The sequence below is a fragment of the Leptopilina boulardi genome, unplaced genomic scaffold, assembly GCF_019393585.1.
Source record: "Leptopilina boulardi isolate dan_hultmark-lab unplaced genomic scaffold, ZJU_Lbou_2.1 LbouV2_362, whole genome shotgun sequence".
Classification (NCBI taxonomy): Eukaryota; Metazoa; Arthropoda; class Insecta; order Hymenoptera; family Figitidae; genus Leptopilina; species Leptopilina boulardi.
The window spans coordinates 247,800-270,972 of NW_026137932.1; the positions used below are offsets into that span (position 1 = coordinate 247,800).

At 21.1% G+C, this 23,173-nt stretch overlaps 1 protein-coding gene across 2 annotated transcripts; it reads right to left on the minus strand.

Moving 5' to 3' along the window:
* Window positions 1-89: 89 nt before the first annotated feature.
* LOC127286507 (uncharacterized protein MAL13P1.304-like) lies at window positions 90-19,469 on the minus strand. 2 transcript variants are annotated; one of them, XM_051312951.1, is made up of 20 exons: window positions 19,070-19,469; window positions 14,629-14,930; window positions 14,061-14,273; window positions 13,244-13,375; window positions 11,873-11,998; window positions 11,682-11,774; window positions 11,197-11,238; window positions 7,535-8,455; window positions 6,637-6,735; window positions 6,481-6,555; window positions 6,316-6,408; window positions 6,116-6,157; window positions 5,712-5,996; window positions 5,375-5,503; window positions 5,195-5,287; window positions 3,633-3,674; window positions 2,640-3,365; window positions 1,407-1,738; window positions 991-1,162; window positions 90-681 (listed from the first exon to the last, which is right to left on the minus strand). In XM_051312951.1, the coding sequence occupies exons 2-20, from the start codon at window positions 14,915-14,917 to the stop codon at window positions 590-592; spliced, it is 3,996 nt and encodes a 1,331-aa protein (XP_051168908.1). In that variant the 5' UTR covers window positions 14,918-14,930; window positions 19,070-19,469; the 3' UTR covers window positions 90-589. The 2 variants fall into 2 exon arrangements, 1 of the variants encoding a protein (XP_051168908.1); XR_007843749.1 differs by having other exon boundaries at window positions 620-681; window positions 991-1,077.
* Window positions 19,470-23,173: the final 3,704 nt, after the last annotated feature.

Here is a 23,173-nt window from a genome sequence, read left to right on the forward strand (position 1 = left end):
TGCCCCACATGTTCTTTATTTGTACAAAAAAAAAAGTACAACTGTTTAAGTTTGATTTAACGAAATTGTAGAAATTTATAAAAGCAATTTGTCAGTCAAAAAATGTTTATTATATCAATATTTATTTTAAACATTTGAAACACATATATAAAAAAAATAATAATTTTGACTTTTTAAATAGCTCTTCGAGTAATACAAACATTGCTATGCAAATCTTACAATTACATAATATCTTCCTTATTTTTTTTAACTTTAAACTAGAAACACCATTTAGTCCATATACAAGTAACACACATTCGAATCCATAAAAAAAATACATATTTTTCACTTGATATAATAATTAATTGATTTTAGAGAATTATTAATGAACCAAAGCATGCAATTTTTATTTCAAAAATAATTCCATTATTAAGTCAACTAAATTTCATATCAAATAAATTAAATATATATATATATTTATACGTATTTAAATACTCATTCTATGAGATTTAACATTATTTTTATCACAGTATATTATGCTAAAAAGAATATTAAAAAAAAAAAAAAAAAATTCGTTACGACTTTCATGCAAAAGTGAATCACAGCTCATTTAATGTAATTTTAAAAAAACAATCTCAAGCTGCTTTAAAAACTCTTCCTCCGTTATTGGACTTAATGGTCTATATTTCTTAGTTATAAAATCTGTGGGGAAAAAAAAATTATTTTTATTAATTTTTTTCACTTTATATGATGAAAAAAAATTTATTTACTTCAAATAATAATTGGTTACTTTACAATTATCAAATAAAAAATTATTTAAAAACAAATAATTTTTTATTATTTGAATAATATATTTCAAAAATTTAATATAAATAAAATTTTTATTTGATAGTTCAAAATAATATTTGAAAGAAATTTTTTTTTCAAATATATTATTATATAATTAAAAAATCATTAAAATTTGAATAAATTATCGATAATAAAAATATGTGAATAAAAATATTTTCATACCGAACATAATTTTATAAAATTCTGTATCCTTAAAAATTTTTGATGTCTTCTCAGTTGCTGTACATGCATTGTATTGAATTGTCACATCTTTTATAAAACAATTTTTTAAAATTTCTGTTATACATTGCGATAATATTTTATTGTTGTCTACGAAATTAATTAATAATTTTGTCTAAAATAGGAAAAATTTATTTCTTTTTTTTTACATTAAACAATACTTATTTAAATGACTGCTATCAAAAAATAAAAATCCAATAAAAATTTAATTTAGTTATAATTAAAAAATTAATGGAAATAAAAAAATTTCAATTATTTAAAATTAAATTTTAAAATCATAAAAATTATTATTAATATAAAATATAATTTATACCAATATTCAAAATATATTTAGAAAGAAATTTGAAATATTTACTTACAAAGCTTTTTCTAAATGATGGATTTCCTTTTAATAAATTTTCAATCACTGAAAATTCGTTCATTGTTGAAATGGGTAATACTGTATTCATATTTTCAACAAATATTTCCTTCATAGGACTATTATTATTATTATCATCATCACCATCATAATTATTAGCATTATTATTATTATTAATACTATTTTTACTGTTATTATTATCATTACTACTATTTTTATTATTATTTATCATATTGTCAATAATATATTGAATTTTTAGCCGTTCATCTATTTGATTTAGATGAATTATACGAAGAGCTTTCATTATCTTTGGAAATAATAGATGTGGATTTTCTGAAATTAAAATTTTTTCTAAATTAAGAAAATAGAAGAATTAAAGACAAAAAATTTAATGTTAACAAATGACATTTGAGATATTGTTTTAAACATATAGAAAATATTTATAGTTAGTAATTAACTTAATAATTTACTAATTTAGTAACACTAAATTTCGTCATTTATTAAATGTAAAAATTTACTAAATTTAGTCATTTGCTAAATTTAATCCTTATACTAAATTTATTCAAATACTATATTTAACAATTTAGTAATACTAAATTTAGTTTTTTTTTTAATAAATTAATTAATTTAGTAGACTAAACCTAATCACATACTAAATTTAGAATATTTACTTAATTCAGTCATTCACTAAATATATTTATTTACTAAATTAAATAATTTAGTACACTAAATTTAATAATTTCTTAAATTTAGTCATAAACTAAAATTATTCATTTACTAAATTTAAACTATTTACTAAATTTAGTCATTTATTCAATTTAATGAGTTACAAAATTTAGACTGTTTACTAAATTTAAACTATTTACTAAATTAAAAAATTTACTAAATTTAGTTATTTACTAAATTAAATAATTTATAAATTAAGACGACCTACTAAATTTAGTCATTTACTAAATTGGATATGGTACTAAAATTAGTCATTTAAAGAAATTTAATAATTTAGTACACTAAATTTTGCTCTTACATTAAATTTAGTCATATACTGAATTATTTAGACTATTTACTAAATTTAATAATTTACTAAATGCAATAATTTTCTATATTTATTAATTTAGTTCAATAAATTTAGAAAAATAAATATATTCTGAAATTGATTTAAAAAAAAAAAACATAAAATTTATAGTTTTCTTAAAATGAAATTAAAAATATTATTAATTTACTAAATTTTTATCACCTTTTTCTTCTTCAGTAATTATAAAACTGAATAAATTATTTAAATCATCATTGTCATCAGTACGTTCAATATGGTTCTTACAAATGTTGTTAGGATTTTTTGATTTAATTTTTTTCTCCTGTGAATTATAATTAGAATATATTTCATTAATTTCTTGCTTCTGTGAATTATTGTCAAAATTTGTTTTATAAATTTCTTGCTCATGTGAATTACAAACAAAATTTGTTTCATCTCTTTCTTTTAGTTGTGAATTATTAACAAAATTTGTTACTTCTATTTCTTTTTCTTTTGAATTATTAACAAAATTTGTTTCTTCAATTTCTGTTTCTTTTGAATTATTAACAAAATTGGTTTCTTCTATTTCTTTTTCTTGTGAATTATTAACAAAATTTGTTTCCTCTATTAATTTTTCTTGTGAATTATTAATAGAATTCGTTTCTTCTATTTCTTCTTCTTGTGAATTATTGATAGAATTTGTTTTATCAACTTCTTGCTCTTGTAAATTATTATAAAAATTTGTTGCTTTCACTTCAGGATCTTGTGAAATATTATTATTTTTATTAATATTATTTTTTAAATCAATTTTTTTCTTCCGTGTATTATCAACAATAGTTTTTTCACCAATTTGTTTATCATGTGAATTAGTTTTATTTTTCGTAATATTTAATTTTTTTTCAAAGTAATCGAAAGCAACGAGAACAATTTTTGGCGATGCAAATGTAACAGCTGAAAAGAAATTATATTTATTTCCGTAAAAATAATCTCAAGTGAAATAAATAGATAATTCTATACGTATTTTAAACTTTCAATCTATATATAAAAGCTGCCATTCTACTAGAATTTACATCATTTAAGTAACCTGTTACGATAATTAAAAAAAAAAATTTTAAGGCCGAATTGATTTTCCAATTTTTGAAGTTAAAATTAAACTAATCTTCAAAATAAATGTGTTTTTTTTATTATTATTAAAACATTTGTAAAAAAAAAACTTACAGTTCTTAATTTTTAGAGACTGGACAGATCTTTCGAGCGATGCTGTGGAAATGTTAATTAAATATTTATTAAACTTAAAATAACGTTCTTTTAATATACACAGGCCTCGGATCGACTTAAAAGCACAAAAAAAGTCGATTTAGTCGATTTATATTCAAAAAAAAAGTCGAAAAAGTCGATTTTTTTTATTTTAACTAAAATATTTTACAGATTTTTAAATAAAAATTTTTTTTAAATAATAATACTTTTGGAAGGGTTAAAGTTGAAATTTTTAGAAATAATTGAATTTCAAAAGATTTTGTTAATTTTCAAACAATTATTAAATTTTACAGAACTAAAAATAATTTATCAAATAATATTAGATAAAATTTTTTAAAAGTCATTGAATTTTCAAAGATTTACAATTGAGATTTTTGAAATTAATTAAACTTCAAGTGATTTTTAATTAAAAATTTTTGATGATTTCAATAAAAAATTTATTAGAAATTGCGGACAAAAATACAATAATTTGAAAACCCTTTTTAATTGAAAAATGGTTTCAGATAATTGAATTTTCAAAGAATATTATAAAAATAGTTAAAAATAATTGAATTTCCTTAGAGTTATAATTGAAATTATTAAATATCAAAAAAAATTTTAGAAATAATTAAATTTTAGAAGCTTTTAAATTCAAAGTTTTAAAAATTATTGAATTTTAATTGAAATTTTGGATAATTCAATTTTAGTTGATTTTTGATTGAAAATTTTGATAATAATTAATTTTGAATTGAAATTTTAAAAAAAAATTGAATTTTAGTTGATTTTGAATTGAAAATTTGGAAAATAATTGAATTTTCTTTGATTTTGAATTGAAAATAATTGAAAATAATTTAATTTTTTTTATTTTGAATTGAAATTTTGGAAAATAATTGAATTTTAATTGAAATTTTGGATAATTTAATTGTAATTGATTTTTGATTGAAAATTTTGATAATTAATTTTGAATTGAATTTTTGGATTATAATTGAATTTTAATTGATTTTGAATTGAAATTTTGGGTAATAATTGAATTTCAGTTGATTTTGAATTGATTTATGATTTTGAATTAAAAATTTTTGGTAATTTTATTTGATATTTTTTTAAAATTATAAACAATTTTTAAATTTTATAAAAATTTTTATTGAAAAATAATTTGAAATAATGGAATTTGTTATTAATTTTATTAAAATTATTAAAAATAATTAATTTAGTGAAGAATTTTAATTAAAAATTTGTTAAATAATTGAAATAAAGAAGATCTGAAGAAGATCTGCATTTTATACTTAAAAAATATACTGTATTCAAAAAATTTTTTTTTTTTAAATGTAAAAAAAGTCGAAATAGTCGCATTTTATTAAAATAAGTCGAAAAATAGCGCATTTTTGAAAAAAAAAGTCGGAAATAGTCGAAAAAGTTGTATAATCCGAGGCTTGCTATGCAGTCAAAAATTCTTACTATTTTTTTTAATAAATAAATAATTTTAAAAAATAATTATAACTATAATAAATAAATAACTAAATAGCAGAAAAAATTGGTTTTCTTACAATTTTGAAGTTCATCATCTTCCTTCTTTCCTTTACTTGAACTTGTTTTTTCATTCCAAACTAGTTTTTTTGAATTTAATTTTATGGGTGAAACTTTACAAAAAAAAAAAATAAATAAATATAAAAACAGAAAAAAAGTAACAATCAACTAGAAGAAAACGAAAAAAAAAAATTTCTTACTATTAATATCAGTAGATTTCATACTTCGAGTTTGTCCTCTTTCTGAATTTTTCGGTGTAGAATGAGAAGCATCAGCTGATAATTTTTTATTTTCACTGCTTATAGAAGAATTAATTTTGAATTTTGCACCTAGAGATATGGAATTATTTATTATTATTATTATGCAAAATTATTTATATTAATTATTAATAATTATAATTTATTGTTAATAATTATAATAATCAATAAAAATAAACGTTAATATAAAATCTATTTTTGGAAAATCATTACTAAAAAATCCATAAGAATATAAATTAAAAATTAAATAAATTAAAACATTCAATTAATATTTCCTTACAATTGACATTAGAATTTGTTGATTTAATTTTTTTCTTTTTTGAATTATTCGTAGAATTTGTTTCATTCACTTTTTCCGCCTGTGAATTATTATCAAAAATAATTTCTTCCATTACATGACCTTGTAAATTATTATTTACATTTATTGAATCAACTATTTGCTCCTCTGAATCATCAATAGTAATTATTGAATCCATCAAATCTGATTCATCTACTGTAATTTCGAATTTATTTTTTAAATTTCCTGTTGGATTAAAAATTGTTTTTTTCGACGCAAATGAAACAGCTGAAAATAAATTTTTTTTCAAAATTTCTTGATTACGCATTAAATATATTTTAATAAATAATAATAAATAGTAATAATAATAATAATAATTATATTATGAAAATTGTAATAATACTCACATTTTCTAATTTTTGGAGATTTGTCAAATCTTTCGGATGATGCTGTGGGAATGTTAATTAAAAATTTGTGAATTTAAATTAAATTTTTTTAATTTAAAGAAAAAAATTCCTACTTTTTTTATAAAACATAAATAACAGAATAAATAACTAATTATCTGAATAGCACAAAAAATTTAAATTAAAAAAATTGATTTTCTTACAATTCTCAGTTTCATAATCTTCCGACTTTCTTTTCCTTAAAATAGTCTTTTCTTTCCAAGCTAAATTTCTTAAATTCAATCTGTTAGATGAAGCTGTACAGAAAAAAAAATTAAAATAGAAAAAAAATAACATTTAACGAAAAAACAACAAAAAAAAATTCTTACTATTAATATCGGTAGATTTCATACTTCTAGTTTGTCGTCTTTCCAAATTTTTCAATGTAGAAGTAGAAACTTGAACTGTAAAGGAATACAATACAAAATCAAAAAAAATAATAATATTCAATACAAAGAATAGAAATATAAAAAAAAATTTCTTACTATTACTATCACGTGATGTCATACTTCTAGTTAATCGCCTCTCAATTATTTTCGATGTAGAAGTAGAAGTTTTAGCAGATAAATTATTATTTTCACTCCCTATAAAAGAATTAATTTTTTTTTTTTTAAGTATTTTAAATATTTTTTTACATTATACTTAGAGATACGCAATTATTTATAATTATTAGAAAATAATTTTCCAAATTTTCAAATCTGTAAAAATTTTTTTTTTTTTTAATGCTGATAACTTTCTTTAAAATAAAACTATAAATGTTTTTTTTTAATTTTCTGTTTTTATGTAAACTTTTCGAAAATTTGAGGGAAAAATAATTTACCAGATTTTTTGAATTTATTTTTTTTTTTAAATATTTTCAAACTATTTCAATTAATATTAATAGCAAAAAAAATGCAGTAAATTAATATTCCGTTTTGTTTTTCTGAAGTTTTTAAAAAAGTTCACAAAAAAAAAAAAAAAAAGTGAGAATTTAAAAAATAAATTTTTAAAAATCCGAAATTTTGAAATTTTATTATAATAAAGAAATTTCAATTTAAAAATATCTAAACTTAACCAAAATGATTTATAATTTTAATAATTTTTGCTAAAAAAAAAATTGCCAAAACCCTTGAAATTCTTCAATTAGAATTTAAGAACAAAATGTTCTTAAATAAAAAAAACAATTTTCATATAAATAATTTATCACAATTTTTCTTTCTTTAAAAATTAAATGGTTATGTGAGAAATTTCATTTGTTTTTCCTCGAAACAACAAGAAAAATTGTGAATTTATCAATTTTTAAAAATTTATGATTTAATCTATTTTTGAAAAAAACAAAAAACCTTTCTTCATAAAAAAAAAAGTAAAATAAAATTAATTAAAACAAAACTTGAAATTTCTTACAATTATCATCAGAATTTGTTGATTCAATTTCTTTCATCAGTGAATTATTAATAGAAAATGTTTCATCAAATTCTTCATCTTGTGAATTATCAGCAGAATTTGTTTCGTCCAATTTTTGTTTTTGTGAATTATTAACAAAAATTTTTTCTATTTCTCGATCCTGTGAATTATCAGCAGAATTTATTTCCTCTATTTCTCGATCACGTGAATTATTATTTATTGAATCAATATTTTCCTCTTGTAAATTATTAGCAAAATTTGTTTCTTCCATTTCTTCTTGAGCAGAATTTTTTTCATCCACTTTCTCCTTCTGTGAATTATCAGCCGAATATATTTCATTCAATGTTTCCTTCTGTAAATTTGCAAAATTAATTTCTTCTATTTCTTGATCTTGTGAATTATTATATAAATCAATATTTTCCACTTGTAAGTTATTAACAAAATTTGTTTCATCCATTTTTTGTGAATTATTAACAAATATTTCTTCTATTTCATTTCCTTGTAAATTATTATTTGATGAATCAACATTTTCCTCTTGTGAATTATTAACAAAATTTGTTTCTTCTATTTCTTTCACTTGTGAATAATTAATATTTGTTGAATCAACTTTTTGTTCATGTAAATTTTCAACAGAATTTGTTTCCCGTGAACTGTCAATATAAGTATAAATTGGATCCCTTAATTCATTTTCATATGAACTATTTGTAAAAAAAATTGATTCATTTGTTTCCTGATCATGTGAATCATTATTACTATTAACATTTATTGAATCAACTTCTTGCTCATTGTGTGAATTATCAATAGTATATGTTGTATTCATCTCATGATCCTCTGACTCTGATTCAATTAAAGAATTATTTAATTTATTTTCAAAGTTTTCAGAAACACTGACAACAGTTTCTGTCGGTAATGATCTATCAGCTGAAAATAAATTATAACAATTTATTTCCGTATATTCAAAATAATCATCAATGCAATAAATATATAAATAAATATAATATATTATAATATAATTTATAAATATAATATACAAATAAATATATATATATGATGTATTCCACGCCAAAGTGTAAGTCCATCTGCAATTACATCTCCGATTTTTTTGAAATTTTTTTTTCTTTTAGTACTAATTGAGACTAGCTTCCATGAATTTTTTGAAATTTTTTTTAACAAGCCGTTTTCGAGTTATGGAATTGTCCTTAAAAATGCATCAATTTTAAAAGTCTTTTTTCAAAATGTGTGTTTTTAAACGTACTTTTCAACAAAAAAATCAAAAATTTTTTTTTAAACGATAGGTATTACTATCAAATTTTTGAGTTTTAATGATAAAAAGTCATTTTTCTCATTTGACGTACTGATTGATTTTTTTCAAAATTTTTTCAAAAAAAACGAAACTTTTAAGCCTAGCCCGATAATGGGCAAACAATTTTTACAATATTTTCGGAATTTTTCACAAAATTTTTCAATTCTGAATTTTTTAAAAATATTTTTGTTTTTTTTATACTACGTACTTTTATGTATTTTGATGCGCTGATTACGAAAATCATAGTGACAATACCCAAAAATTTGATTTTTATGGTTAAAACCATAAAAAAAAGTCCAAAAATTTATGGTTTTTTTCGTTTATTGGGTTTAAATATGCAAAATTAAAAAAAAACTTTGAAACAAAAGTTATAGATCTTATTAAAATACATTTTTTTTAATTTTGCATATTTTACCCAATAAACGAAAAAAACCATAAATTTTGGAACTTTTTTTTAATGGTTTTCACCATAAAAATCAAATTTTTGGGTATTGTCACTATAATTTTCGTAATCAGCGAATCAAAATACATTAAACTACGTAGTATAAAAATAAAACCAAAAATATTTTTAAAAAATCCAAAATTCAAAAATTTTTGAAAAATTCCGAAAATATTGTAAAAATTGTTTGCCCATTATCGGGCTAGGCTTAAAAGTTTCGTAAAAAAAAGTAGTTTTTTTGAATAAATTTTGAAAAAAATCGATCAGTACATCAAATAAGAAAAATTACTTTTTATCATTAAAAAATTGCCCGTTTGTATTAAATAAATAAATTAATTAATTAAAACTCAAAAATTTGATAGTAATATCGTTTAAAAAAAATTTCGATTTTTTTGTTTGAAAAGTACGTTTAAAAACACACATTTTGAAAAAAAGACTTTTAAAATTGATGCATTTTTAAGGAAGTTATAAGCATTCAAAAATTAAAAGTCTTAAAAATTCTCCAATTTTCAAAATTCCGTAACTCGAAAAATTGCTAAAAAAATTTGAAAAAAAATTTTTCTAGTCTCAATTAGTACTAAAAGAAAAAAAAATCGGAGATGCAATTGCAGATGGACTTACACTTTGGCGTGGAATACATCATATATATCGGAATGCCCTCTAAAGGCGCCTAAAAAGCAAACGAATTATAGGTTATGTTTAAGATAGATTTCAATTTAATTGTAGTAAAGTTTCTTTCTGTCTTATTCTTTTTTAGTAAAAAAAAAAAATTTTTACAAATGCATCACTTTTAATATTCTTTTTTTTTTATTTTTTACTGTGATTTGATTCGTTTTTGTATTTTTACTCCAAACTATCATAAACATAACCTACAATTTTTTTTTTTTTTTTGCTTCTTGGCGCCCTTTCTTCAGAGCGCGTCACAATATTCATATACAATTCAAATTGTTTACTTATTTATTGAAATAGATCCAATAGTCAGAAGACCAATAATATAATAATAATAATAATAATAATAATAATAATTTTTGAAGTATAATGTATTTTTAATTATTATTAAAACACGAAATAACATTTTTTAGCTTCTATAATGTTTTTTTTTATTTATAAATTTTATGAAAGTTTTTATTGATTATTTTCAAATAATTTAAAATTATAAACTATAATTAATTTTAATTTCCATCAACCGGAGAAATTATGAAACAAAAAGAAACGCGCCAATTTTTTTTAAAACTTTTTTCTTTCATCAAAAAATCTAAATTGTTATTGTAAACAATTTCAAAATTCTGAATATCCTTTTTAAAGATTTTCCAAATTTCATTAACAAGAAAAAAATATTTTGACGAAGTTTTTTTCTTTAAACTTATTGTTCTATAATTGTCTTGTATTTGAGTCAATTTATAGAACAAATTTTGATTTTAATTGTAAAAATAAGAATAATTTAATTTTTTTTGTCTGTATATTAAGAAAACTTTTTATAAAGTACTCCAGAGTAAAATAATAAAAGAAAAAAAATTATTATTTAATAACTTTTTCACTTTTTTGAAGTTTGACAATATTTTTTTTCCGTTGCCAATGACAATAAAAATTAAAAAAAAAAACAATTGAGTTACTTTTTAAGCAAAATATTAATTATTTAAATTACGAAACCAAATTGAAATAATTTTCTAATAAAAATTGTACATAAAATTCCATAATTACCCCTGTCGGCGGTTATATGAAATAATTGATTTTAAATTATAAAGTATTTAATTTTAAATTATAAAATAATTGATTTTAAATTATGAAATAAGTAATAAATTAATTTTAAATTATAAAGTAATTAATTCTTAATTATAAAATAATTAATAATAAATTACAAAATAATAAATAAAATAAAATCAAAAATTAAAATTAATTGAAATTTTCAATAATACTTACATCTCATAATTCTTGGATTCTTGACAGATCTTTCGGTTGATGCTGTGTATGAATGTTAATTAAATAATTTTTAAACATAAAATAACATTCTTTTAATGTAAAAAAAAATAAAGTTACTATTTTTTATTTATTTATTTATTTATATCATTCCCCACAGTTCAATTGTGAACATAAAGGGGTAACATTACAATAGATTATAAAAATATATAAAAAAAAAAAAGATACATCTTATTTAAATACATAATACTAATCAAATGCAGTAGATTTTAAAGACTAACATTCTCGTAGATTTAAAATATTATAACAATTTTATACAATTCTAAAAAAAAATTCCGATTTTATTATGCCAATATCGGGGTTTATTTTTTTTCTGAGTAAAAAACATTTTTGATTTAAATAATTAACATATATAGTTATTAATAAATAAATAAATAAATAACTAAATAGTACAACGAAAATTCACTAAAAAAAATTATTTTTCTTACAATTTTGAAGTTCATCATCTTTTGTCTTTCTTTTCCTTGAAATTGTCTTTTCTTTCGAATCAAATTTACTTGATTTCGATTTCTTAGGTGTAGCTGTTTAGAAAGAAGGGAAAAAAAAATTAAAAATAGATAAAAAAAATAACATTCAACATATAAAAAAGAAAAAAAAAGAATAAAACAAATTTTCTTACAATTAATATCAATAGATTTTGTCGATCTAGTTTGTCGATTTCCTGATTTTTTCGGAGTGGAAGTAGATACTTCAGCGGATAGATTATTGTTTTTACTCTTTATAGAATTTTTTTTTGGCGCTGAACCTAGAGATGTTGAATCGTGTATTATTATTAATAGAAAAAAAAAATATTTTAACATACCGCAATGACTTTCAGGGAAAATATAATGGACCGACCATCAAATAATTAATAATTAAAATTTAGAATAATTTTAAAAATTATAAAAAATAATTAATTATAAACAAAGAATTTTTTAAATAGAAATTTAAAAAATTGAATTTCAAAAAAGTTGTAGTTTTTTAGAATTTTTTAGTCCAAATTTTTAGAATAAATCAAATTTTTGATGAGATTTTAAATTGAAAATTTTGTAAATTTTAAGAAACGCATGATTATGTTCTAAAAATCGTTAGAATTTTCATTTTATGGAATTGTCATAATTATTTTTGAGACGAATTTTCATTTGATCGAATTAGAATTTTACAGAATTTTCATGAAAATGACTTTCTATATTATAAAATTTTTATATAACCGAAAATTGAATTCACAGAATTTTTATTTGTTCGAATTTTTATTTGTCAGAATTTTTATTTAACATAATAGGGCATTTTAAAGAATTTTTATTGGGTAGAATTTCATTGCATAGAATTTTCATTTTATTCTTTCAGATGAATTTTCATTTGTTCGAATTATTATTATTTGATTAAATTTCCATAAAACCGATTTTTCTGAAGAATTTTTAACTTAACCGAAAAAATCATTTAACAAAATTCCTCATTGATAGAATTTTCATTTGTTCGAAATTGAAGATGGCCGAATAAACGTAATCGATTTTGGCGCGATTTTTAAAATCAACCAATCAAAAATTATTCATAAAATTGTGATTGGTTGATTTTAAAAATCGCGCCAAAATCTATTACATTTCTTCGGCCATTTGCAATTTCGGACAAATGAAAATTCTATCAATGAGAAATTTTGTTAAATGATTTTTTCGGTTAAGTTAAAAATTCTTCAGAAATATCGGTTTTATGGAAATTCAATCAAATAATAATAATTCGAACAAATGAAAATTGGAGGAAAAAAAAATTCTGATAAATAAAAATTTGAACAAATAAAAAGTCTGTAAAGTGAATTTTCGGTTACAATAAAAATTCTGTAAATATAGAAAATTGTTTTAATGAAAATTCTACTTTTAATAAATTATTGAAAACTTTTTTGGAAAGAATTTTCGGCCATAATATTGAATTTTAGAGAATTTTCAATTGAAAAATGTTTTAAATAATTGAAATTTCGAATTTTTTTTCGTTTTTTTTTTTTTTTTTTTCATATTACCTTCTTTATTTTTGGAGACAGATAAGTTTAGAAATCTTTTTAGACAACTACAGACGTTTGATGGATCGCTCGTACCCTCTCCTCCATCACATAAATAATCATCATTGACCGTGGCTTCTACTTCATCTGAACCTGAACAATATCACTAATTTTATGCATTTTTGATTCGTCAATTTATTTGTCAAGAAAAAAAAAGTTTAAGAATCCCCAAAAAAAAAAACCAATTACCTATATAGTTAAACCAACAGCATTCTCAGAATTATCCACATGCGCAAAGAATACCAAGAAATACCAAGAATTAAAATAATTTTTTTTTTTTCTTTCCTTGAAGAATCTAAATTTCAAAATATGAGAGATAATTTCCTCAATATTGTTCCAATTTGAAATTAAAAATTCTTGGACCAATAAAGACGATCCAATAAATTTTAATTTTTGATTTTGAGGAGTTTTTTCATACAAACTAAACATGCAACTACATTTGGAAAAAAAATACACCATTTTCTAAACTAGAGAGTCCTACTAAAAATAGTAAATAATACATAAAATTTTAGACTTGTTTAAAATTCAACCCATTTTAGAAAAATAATTAAATACAATTTCACTGAATCAGAGCCAATGATATGGAATCATTTGTTTTTTTTTAAAAACAGAATTAACTTTTATTTATTTCGATTAAGATGGGAACAATATTTTCAATCATTAATATTTTTTAATGCTTTTTCACGTAAGGGCATTTTAGTTAAAATTAATAAAAAAAAAATTTAAAAATAAATGAATAATAAATTAATGAATTAAAAATATAGAGAAATTTACTTACCAGGATAATCGCATCTTTTTAACAAAACGTATGGAAGTGAAACATTATTTCTTCCACTATTCAATTCACTTGAATTCCAAATTTGTTTATTTGTATCACCTTTTTTTGTTTTATCTACAACCTTTTTTGAATTATTATTATTATAATTATTCGCAGTGTCAGTCCAATCAGTTTGCATACTTTCAAAGATTTTCTGTGCTTCAGTAAAAGTCTCTAAAAAAAAAGATAAACAAAATTTACAATAAACAATTTCCTATTTTTATGCGTTTCTTTTTTTTTTTTTTTAATTTTTCAATTTTATTTAACTAATTTCACTTTCAATTATTTTATTTTATTTAATATTAGTTTTCATTTTTTCTCTTTTTATTCGACAAAAATGTAAATAAATTGTAAATAATTTATTATAATTTCTAAATGTAAAATATAAATATAAAAAAAACCAATTTAAAAAATTGCTTCTAGTTTCAAAAAATTATTTTTTTTTTGTTCATGTAAAATTTAAAATTAATTTTGATATTTTAATAAATATTTGAAAATTGATAAAAATAAAAAATGAAACGAAACATACTTGCTTCATCTACAAATTCAATTTCGTATTCCATCCAATTGGAAGGTGCTAAAGCACAATTTTTCAATTTATTATTTAAATTTTTCATTGTCCAATTATCATAAGGTGGCGAAGGAAATCGAGTAAAATATTTATCTTCATTTTCACTGAATCTAATCCAAGTGGATAGAACAATGTCAATATCGGTTTTTCCATCGTCATCCTCAGAGCCAACAAACGATACAAGTTTGTATTGATATTTATTCAACGATTTATCTTCAATTGAATTATTCAATTTTTCCATTATCATTTTGAGACAATAACTGAAAATAAATTTTTTATTATTATTATTAAATATAATCGAATTAAAAAACAGATTATTAAAAATAATCTGATTAATAATTAAATTATTAAAGATAATTGAAAATTATCCTCAAAATTATTATTAAAATAGTACAGTCAAAATTTTTATACAGGCCGCGAATAAACTTTAAGACACAAGAAAAGTCGTTTTAGTCGATTTATATTCGAAAAAAAGTTGATTTTTTCAATTTTAACAAAATTTAATTGGTTAATGAATATTTTACTTTAAATTAACTAATGTTATTAGATATTAAATTCATTTTATTAATTCTGTAATGATAATAATTTTATATAAGAACATTATCAAGAATTATTAGAAATAATTGAAATTCAAAAGATTTTGTTAATTTTCTGAGAATAATTAAATTTTACAGAAATGAAAATAATTTATGTTTTGGAAAAAAAAATGATTTCACATATTTAAATTTTCGAAATATTGAATTTCAATTTTAATTTATTACCATTGAAAATTTGGAAAATAATTTAATTTTTAGTATTTTTATTGAAAATTTGAAAAATAATTGAATTTCAATGTAAACTTTGGAAAATAATTGAATTTCAGTTGATTTTGGATTGAAAATTTTAAAATAATTGAATTCTAGTTGATTTTGAATTGAAAATTTAGAAAATAATTGAATTTCAATCGAAATTTTGTAAAATAATTGGTTTTTAATTGATTTTGGATTGAAAATTTTGAAAATCATTGAATTTTATTTGATTTGAAATTGAAAATTTTGAAAATAATTGAATTTCAGTTGATTTTGAATTGAAAATTTTGAAAATCATTGAATTTTAGTCAATTTTGAAAAGAAAATTTTGAAAATAATTGAATTTCAGTTGATTTTGGACTGAAAATTTTAAAAATCATTGAATTTCAGTTGATTTTGGATTGAAAATTTTGAAAATTATTGAGTTTTAGTTAATTTTGAAAAGAAACTTTGGAAAATAATTGAATTTCAGTTGATTTTGAATTGAAAATTTTGAAAATCATTAAATTTTAGTTAATTTTGAAAAGAAAATTTTGAAAATAATTGAATTTCAGTTGATTTTGGAGTGAAAATTTTGAAAATCATTAATTTTTAGTTAATTTTGAAAAGAAAATTTTGAAAATAATTGAATTTTAATTGAAATTTTTTTAAAATAAATGAAATTCAACTGAAATTTTTGAAAATAATTGAATTTTAGTTGATTTTGAATTGAAATTTTTGAAAATAATTAAATTTTAGTTGATTTTGTATGATAATTTTGAAAATAATGGAATTTTAGTTGATTTGGAATTGAAATTTAATTGATTTTGAATTGAAATTTTTGAAAATAATTAAATTTTAGTTGATTTTGTATGATAATTTTGAAAATAATGGAATTTTAGTTGATTTGGAATTGAAATTTAATTGATTTTGAATTGAAATTTTTGAAAATATTTTAATTACAAAATGCTTTCAAATAATTTAATTTTCGCAGAATATTAAAAAAATCATTAGAAATAATTTAATTTCAGGAGAGTTATAATTGAAATTTTTAAATTTCAAAAAATTTTAGATTGTAAATTTTAGAAGCTTTTAAATTGAAAATTTTGAATATAATTGAATTTTCAAAAATTGTGTTAAATTTCAAACAATAATTATTATAATAAGAAAAATTTTTAGTCATTTTTGTTGATGAAGAATTTAATAGAAATCACATAAAAAAAATTTAATTTTAAAAGTTTGTAATTGAAAAATGCTTTCAGATAATTGAATTTTCGAATAATATTATAAAAATCATTCATTTAAAAATAATTTAAATTTTTGCAAATTATTTGAATTTCAAGTGATTCTGAATTAAAATTTTTTGATAATTTTATTTGATAATTTTTTTTTTTGTTCGTTTGAAATTATAAATAATTATTAAATTTCATAAAAATTTGAATTGAAAAATAGTTTAAGATAATTGAATTTGTGAAGAATTTCATTAAAATTATTAAAAATAATTAATTTAGTGATGAATTTGTTAAATAATTGAAATAAAGAAGATCTGCATTGTATATTAAAAAAAAATATTTTGTTTAAATTTGTTTTTAAAGATGTAAAAAAAAAAGTTGAAAAAGTCGCATTTTATTACAATAAGTCGAAAAAAGTCGTATTTTTGAAAAAAAGTTGGAAAAAGTCGTATAATCCGAGGCCTGCTATACAGTATAATTTTATATCTATCCTTATTTGAACAAAAAAAAAAAACTTTAATTTTTTCTTTTCTTCTTTTTTTCAATATTGAAAAGATTCGAATTATTCATATTATATAATTTACAAATTTAAAGGACAACAGTTCTTTTTAAAAGATATTATCGTTTTTCACAAAAGAGTACTTAAATAAAAAAATAAATAAAATAAAAAATATTCTTTTTGTGTTCCAAATTTGGCATCTCAAAAATATTCAAACGAAACTGAAGTACACAACGTTTATGATAAACGATTATTAAAGAAAAATAAATTTTTTAAATGAAAAATTCTATAATTCTTTACCTAAAAAATATTTCTTGTTATTTTCATTAATCAACAAATTATAAAAAAAAAAATTTTTTAGGCAAAAAATTATAAAAAATTTTGTCATTTTAAAAATTATTTCTTTAAAAATCGTTTAAAATAAACGTTGCGCACTTCAGCTTCGTAATATTCAATACAAAATTTTGAAAAACTAAAATTCTTTAGTGTCCTTTGGTGACTAAATTTTTGTAATTAGTTAAAAAAAAGAAACTTTTTTTTTTTTTGCAGAAAATTAAAATATAAATAATAAAATGTAAAAAGTTTCGTTTCTTTAACTTTAAACGCCTTTTTCTCGAAATGATGATTTCGCTACTGGCAAGTAGCATAATTCGAGTTATCCGATTAACAGGATATTTATTTTATTTTATTTTTTTTTTCATATCTTGATTTTGCCGCCCTTTGATCGTACAAAACCAGCTCAGTAAAAATATATTTTTCTTTCTTAAAAAATTTACCGGTATTAATAAAAAAATAATAATATTAAAATTATGATTGTAAAAAATTTCTATTCATTTTAAGAAAATTATTATCGAGAAAAAAAATTTTTTTCTATTATTTTAACAACTATAATACAATACACACTATTTTTTAGTTTTATAAAAATATTTATATAAAAAAATATTTAAAAAAAATATATTACAAAATATATAAAAAAAATATTTAAAAAAAATATAAAAAAATATATATAAAAACAATATTATTTAGAAAAATTTATTTAAAAAAATATTAGAAAAATATATTTAAAAATACCAACAAAAAAAACATATAAAAAAATTGTAAAAATTTTTTTTACATATTTTTTTAAAAATTTATTTTATACGAGGAAAAAAACACGTTTTTGTAGATTTAGTAGAAAATCGTTAAAAAAATCAATAAAATCAATGAAACTACTTCTCTCTATAGAAATGTTCAAAGAATAACATACGAAATTAATGATTTACAAAAAAAAAAAAACTGTAATGTTTACTATTTCCTATAGGATCACCAAAATCATATTTATTTTTTCGTATTTATAGTTTTTTTTCGTTAGTCCTTAAAATAATATTAAGGTTTAAAATTATTCTAAATATACTTAATTGAACATTTTTCTTTGAATTATTTCCGAAAAAATAGATAAACTAAATAAAATAATTCGATTAAAAATTATTGATCTTTAACGATTTTACAGCAAAACTACGAAAAATTGATTTTTTTTCTTCCATACAAAAAATATATGCAAAACTTCATCGACTTTAAGGCAACATTAAAATCAAAATAAAAAAAACATTTATTTTTATTTATAACGAAATTTTCGTTAAAATTGATCAAAATTCTATTTTAATTTCTTAATTATAAATTCCATTCAAAAAAATGAAACCAAAAATAAAATTTACATTCCAAATAAGAAATTCAAAAACTGTCTCTGAATTTAAAAAAAACAACAACCTTATCCTAATTAAAAAAATCTTTTTAATTTGTAACTAAAGAATAAATAAACAAACACAAAATAAATCAATAATAATAATAAAATTCACAAGAAAACGATACAGTCAATATTTACCAAAAAAATAAATAAAACATAAATTCTGTATAATAATTACCTTAAATTTCTTCCAATATTATAACACTTGGGAGTTTATTTTATATAAAAATTTAAATTTAAATCCTTAATGCAAAAAAAAAAAAAAAAAAAAATGATATCACCACGTGTGCATAAATATTTTAATACATAAAATAATCCAACTACATATATGCACGAGTCATCAGTCAAATTATAGGTTAGGTTACACGATCAGTAATTAAACGCTAAACAAGAATCTTTGATATATAACATAATTTAACAAAATTATTATGCTTATAATAAAAAAACATACAACACATTTAAAAAGGAAAAAAAAACAATATAATATTTATTTGGTTGTACAATATAATAAATTAATAAACGTATATAGATAGATTAAGCACTGAGGTAGACTGACAAATGCATGATGGCAAACATCATACCCCTACCTTATATACTAAAGGCCTTTCTACAATTCAAATTGAGTCTTTTCGATGTTTTCTCAGGGTTCGGAAACCTAGCTCAGGTTGAATTTTTCCAAAATGTTTTTGAGTATAGCTCAACATTCGCTGGACCAATCAAAAAGTTCGGCATATGTTTTTTGTACGAAACTTTTTGACTATTTTTTTTAGTGGTATTCCGGATCGATTATCTCACAAATTTAATTTTTCCAACATATTTTTTAGTGTAGCTCAGCATCCGCTAGACCAATCAAAAAGTGCGCCATACATTTTTTGTTCGATACTTTTTTCTAAAGACTTTGGCGGTATTCCCGAACGATTATCTCGAAAATTTATTTTTTTAAAAATTTTTCCAAATTTGTTTTCTAGAGTAGCTCAGCATCCGCTGGACCAATCAAAAAGTGCGCCATATATTTTTTGTTCAGAACTTTCTTCTAAATACTTTGGCGGTATTCCCGAACGATTATCTCGAAAATTTAATTTTTCGAAAATTTTTCATAAATTTATTTGAGCGTAGTACAGCATCCGCTGGACCAATCTAAAAGTGCGCCATACATTTTTTGTTCGAAACTTTTTCCGTATTTTTTTGGTGGTATTCCGGAGTGATTATCTCAAAAATTTAATTTTTCGAAAATTTTTCCAAATTTGTTTTCTAGTGTAGCTCAGCATCCGCTGGACCAATCAAAAAGTGCGCCATACATTTTTTGTTCGCTACTTTTTGCTAAAGACTTTGGCGGTATTCCCGAACGATTATCTCGAAAATTTAATTTTTCGAAAATTTTGTTTTTTTTTTCTTTTTTACATACATATATACTATAACTATTTAAGATATAGACGCTTGTTTTATATACCAATCTCATATTAGTTTCCGTTTTGAAATATGACGATTCATTTGATTCTTTTATTGATTTTTAAACCATATTATTTTTATTTCCTTAGATAACAAGCAGTACAATGGCTACATGTTTATACATAACTTGTATGAGTGTTGCACTTTATCGCATTTTCTTGTTTCGTACCTATATTTCTTCTTTTAAATGTGTGACATCAAGTATACAGGGTGTTTCAAAAGTATGGAAACTTGCAAATATCTCGAAAAGTACGAATTTTTGTAAAAAATGTTTAAGACAAAATTTGTTCCAAACAAAAAGATGAACATCATTGAAATAAAAAAAAATTGGGCCCGGAGCCCAATGTTGGGCCCTACAATGAAAAAAGTAGTTTTCTTAAATGAGACCACTAATTTTCAGTATCAAATTCGTAATCCCCATGAAATTCTGCGTTCAGACATGTGGTATAAGTGCCCAAAATATTGGGCCCAATCCAAGATATTGGGTCCAAAATTTATCAACAGATAAATAAATTTTAAAAAATCGCATCTTGGAGGGATTTTGAGATAACAGAATTAGAAATTGAGCATAGAGGCCAATGTAAGATTCTGCAGCCCAATGTGAGGGCCCAATATTTTTGGAATTTGTACCACAAGTCTAAGCCCAGAATTTCATAACGATTCTGAAATGGATACTGAAAATTAGTCGGTTTTATTTAAACAACTAATTTTTTTTAATGTGGGCCTCACATTGGGCCGCGGAATCTTACATTGGGCTCTGTGTCCAATTTGAAAATAATCTTCTAATTTCTAATCCTGTGATCTCGAAATCCCTCCAAGATGCGATTTTTTAAAATTTATTTATCTGTTGATAAATTTTGGACCCAATATCTTGGATTGGGCCCAATATTTTGGGCACTTATACCACATATCTGAACGCAGAATTTCATGGGGATTACGAATTTGATACTGAAAATTAGTGGTCTCATTTAAGAAAACCACTTTTTTCATTGTAGGGCCCAACATTGGGCTTCGGGCCCAATTTTTTGGTTTCAAAAATATACATCTTTTTGTTTGGAACAAATTTTGTCTTAAACATTTTTTACAAAAATTCGTACTTTTCGAGATACTTGCAAGTTTCCATACTTTTGAAACACCCTGTATAATTCTGTACACTATAAAAAATTAAATATTTAAATTAATTAATACCAGAAAATTTTGAAAAATTTTCCTGTCTATTTAATTTTGAATAATAATAATCGTGGACTTTTGATGACTCCCACCCCTCTCACCAACAGTGTCCACGTGGTATATGGACTGCCCACTAATGCTAGTGCATTTGTAAATGCTTATTACGGTCTTAGGGATCAAGTGCTACCGCATCGCAGAAAGAATTTTGGTTTACCACAGTACCACACCTATTCTATGTAAGTTTGTCCAAAAATTTTTACGTTTAGTTAAAAAAATTTTAATAAATCAATTTTGCCATAATACTTTTGAATTTTTTTTCCATAAAATAGTAAAATAATGTAAATAATGAAATTCAAATACCAGGGAAATATAAAAAATAAATTTCAAATAATTGCAAAAAAAAAAAAAAATGAAATTATAAATTATTATAGTGCCAAATTTCTTTTTCGGCAAGTAATTTTATATTTAATAACTTATAATTTGCTAAAGAAAAAACTGAAAAATCGAGGGAGAAATAAAAAGTATTTTCATGTGTTTAAATAAATTTTTTAAATTAATAAATTATTAATCGAAAGTAAAATGAATTTTAAACAATATATGATTGATTGAAAATATTATTTAAATAGATCGTTAGAAAAAAATAAATTGTAAATTCATGTAAAATAAAAATTATAACAAATGATATTCAAAATTTGCAAAACTGTAAAAAGTTGAATTTTTTATTATTATTAATTTAGTATTATTTATTTTGCACAGTGAAAAATGTTGCCTCTTATGGTGCTTTTATACCTCTAGTATTTTGGTCAAGCAATCGGCTGGATTAAATTTTCAAGGAGGAATCACTGAATTTGATTGGCTTTAACAAAATTCAATTTTCACGGTGAAAACCTAATATTTGTCAGAGCCAATAAAATTCAGTGATACAACCGTGAAAATCCAATCCAGCCGATTGCTTGACCAAAATACTGGAGATATAAAGGCACCTTTACACCCAACTTCTTATATATGTTGGTTAATTTCCATTGTCCCCAATAGCCAAAATCCCTATTTGCCATTTGTCACAATTCTCGTCAACTACTGCACCCTGTTCTAGTGAAAATTTAGTGACTTTATTGTTAACATTAAAAGTTACCAGAAAGTTACTAAGTTTTCACTAGAACACGGTGCGGTTGTTGATGAGAATTATGAAAAATAGCGAGTGGGGACATTAGAAACCAACCTTACATTTCTATATAAAGTCGAGTAAACGAATGCGGGATTTGGGCTTCCTAACCTCAAAATGTATGTAAATGTTACGTATCCCTTATTAAAATCAATGTTTATAGAACAGAATAAAACAGAATAGAAACGTAACCGGAATCGCAAACGCAACCGAAAGAATGAGTTACGTTTTTATTCTGCTCAGGCCTTATCATTTTCACGTTCAGTGCCATTTTTATAGGGCGATAATTAAAGGTCTCTCTCTTTCCAAAAGAATTTCAGAGACCGTTTGACACTTTTAAGGTATGAGCATAATAAATTTTTCCTTTCTCTATTCTTCTAATTGCGATCCAATTACGTAGTGGGTTACGTTTCTATTCTGCTTTTGGCCTTTACGTATTCGACGCAGTTGTGCTCAGACCTTTATGCGTGACTTCCCAACTCTGATTATAGCGTTCTCTTC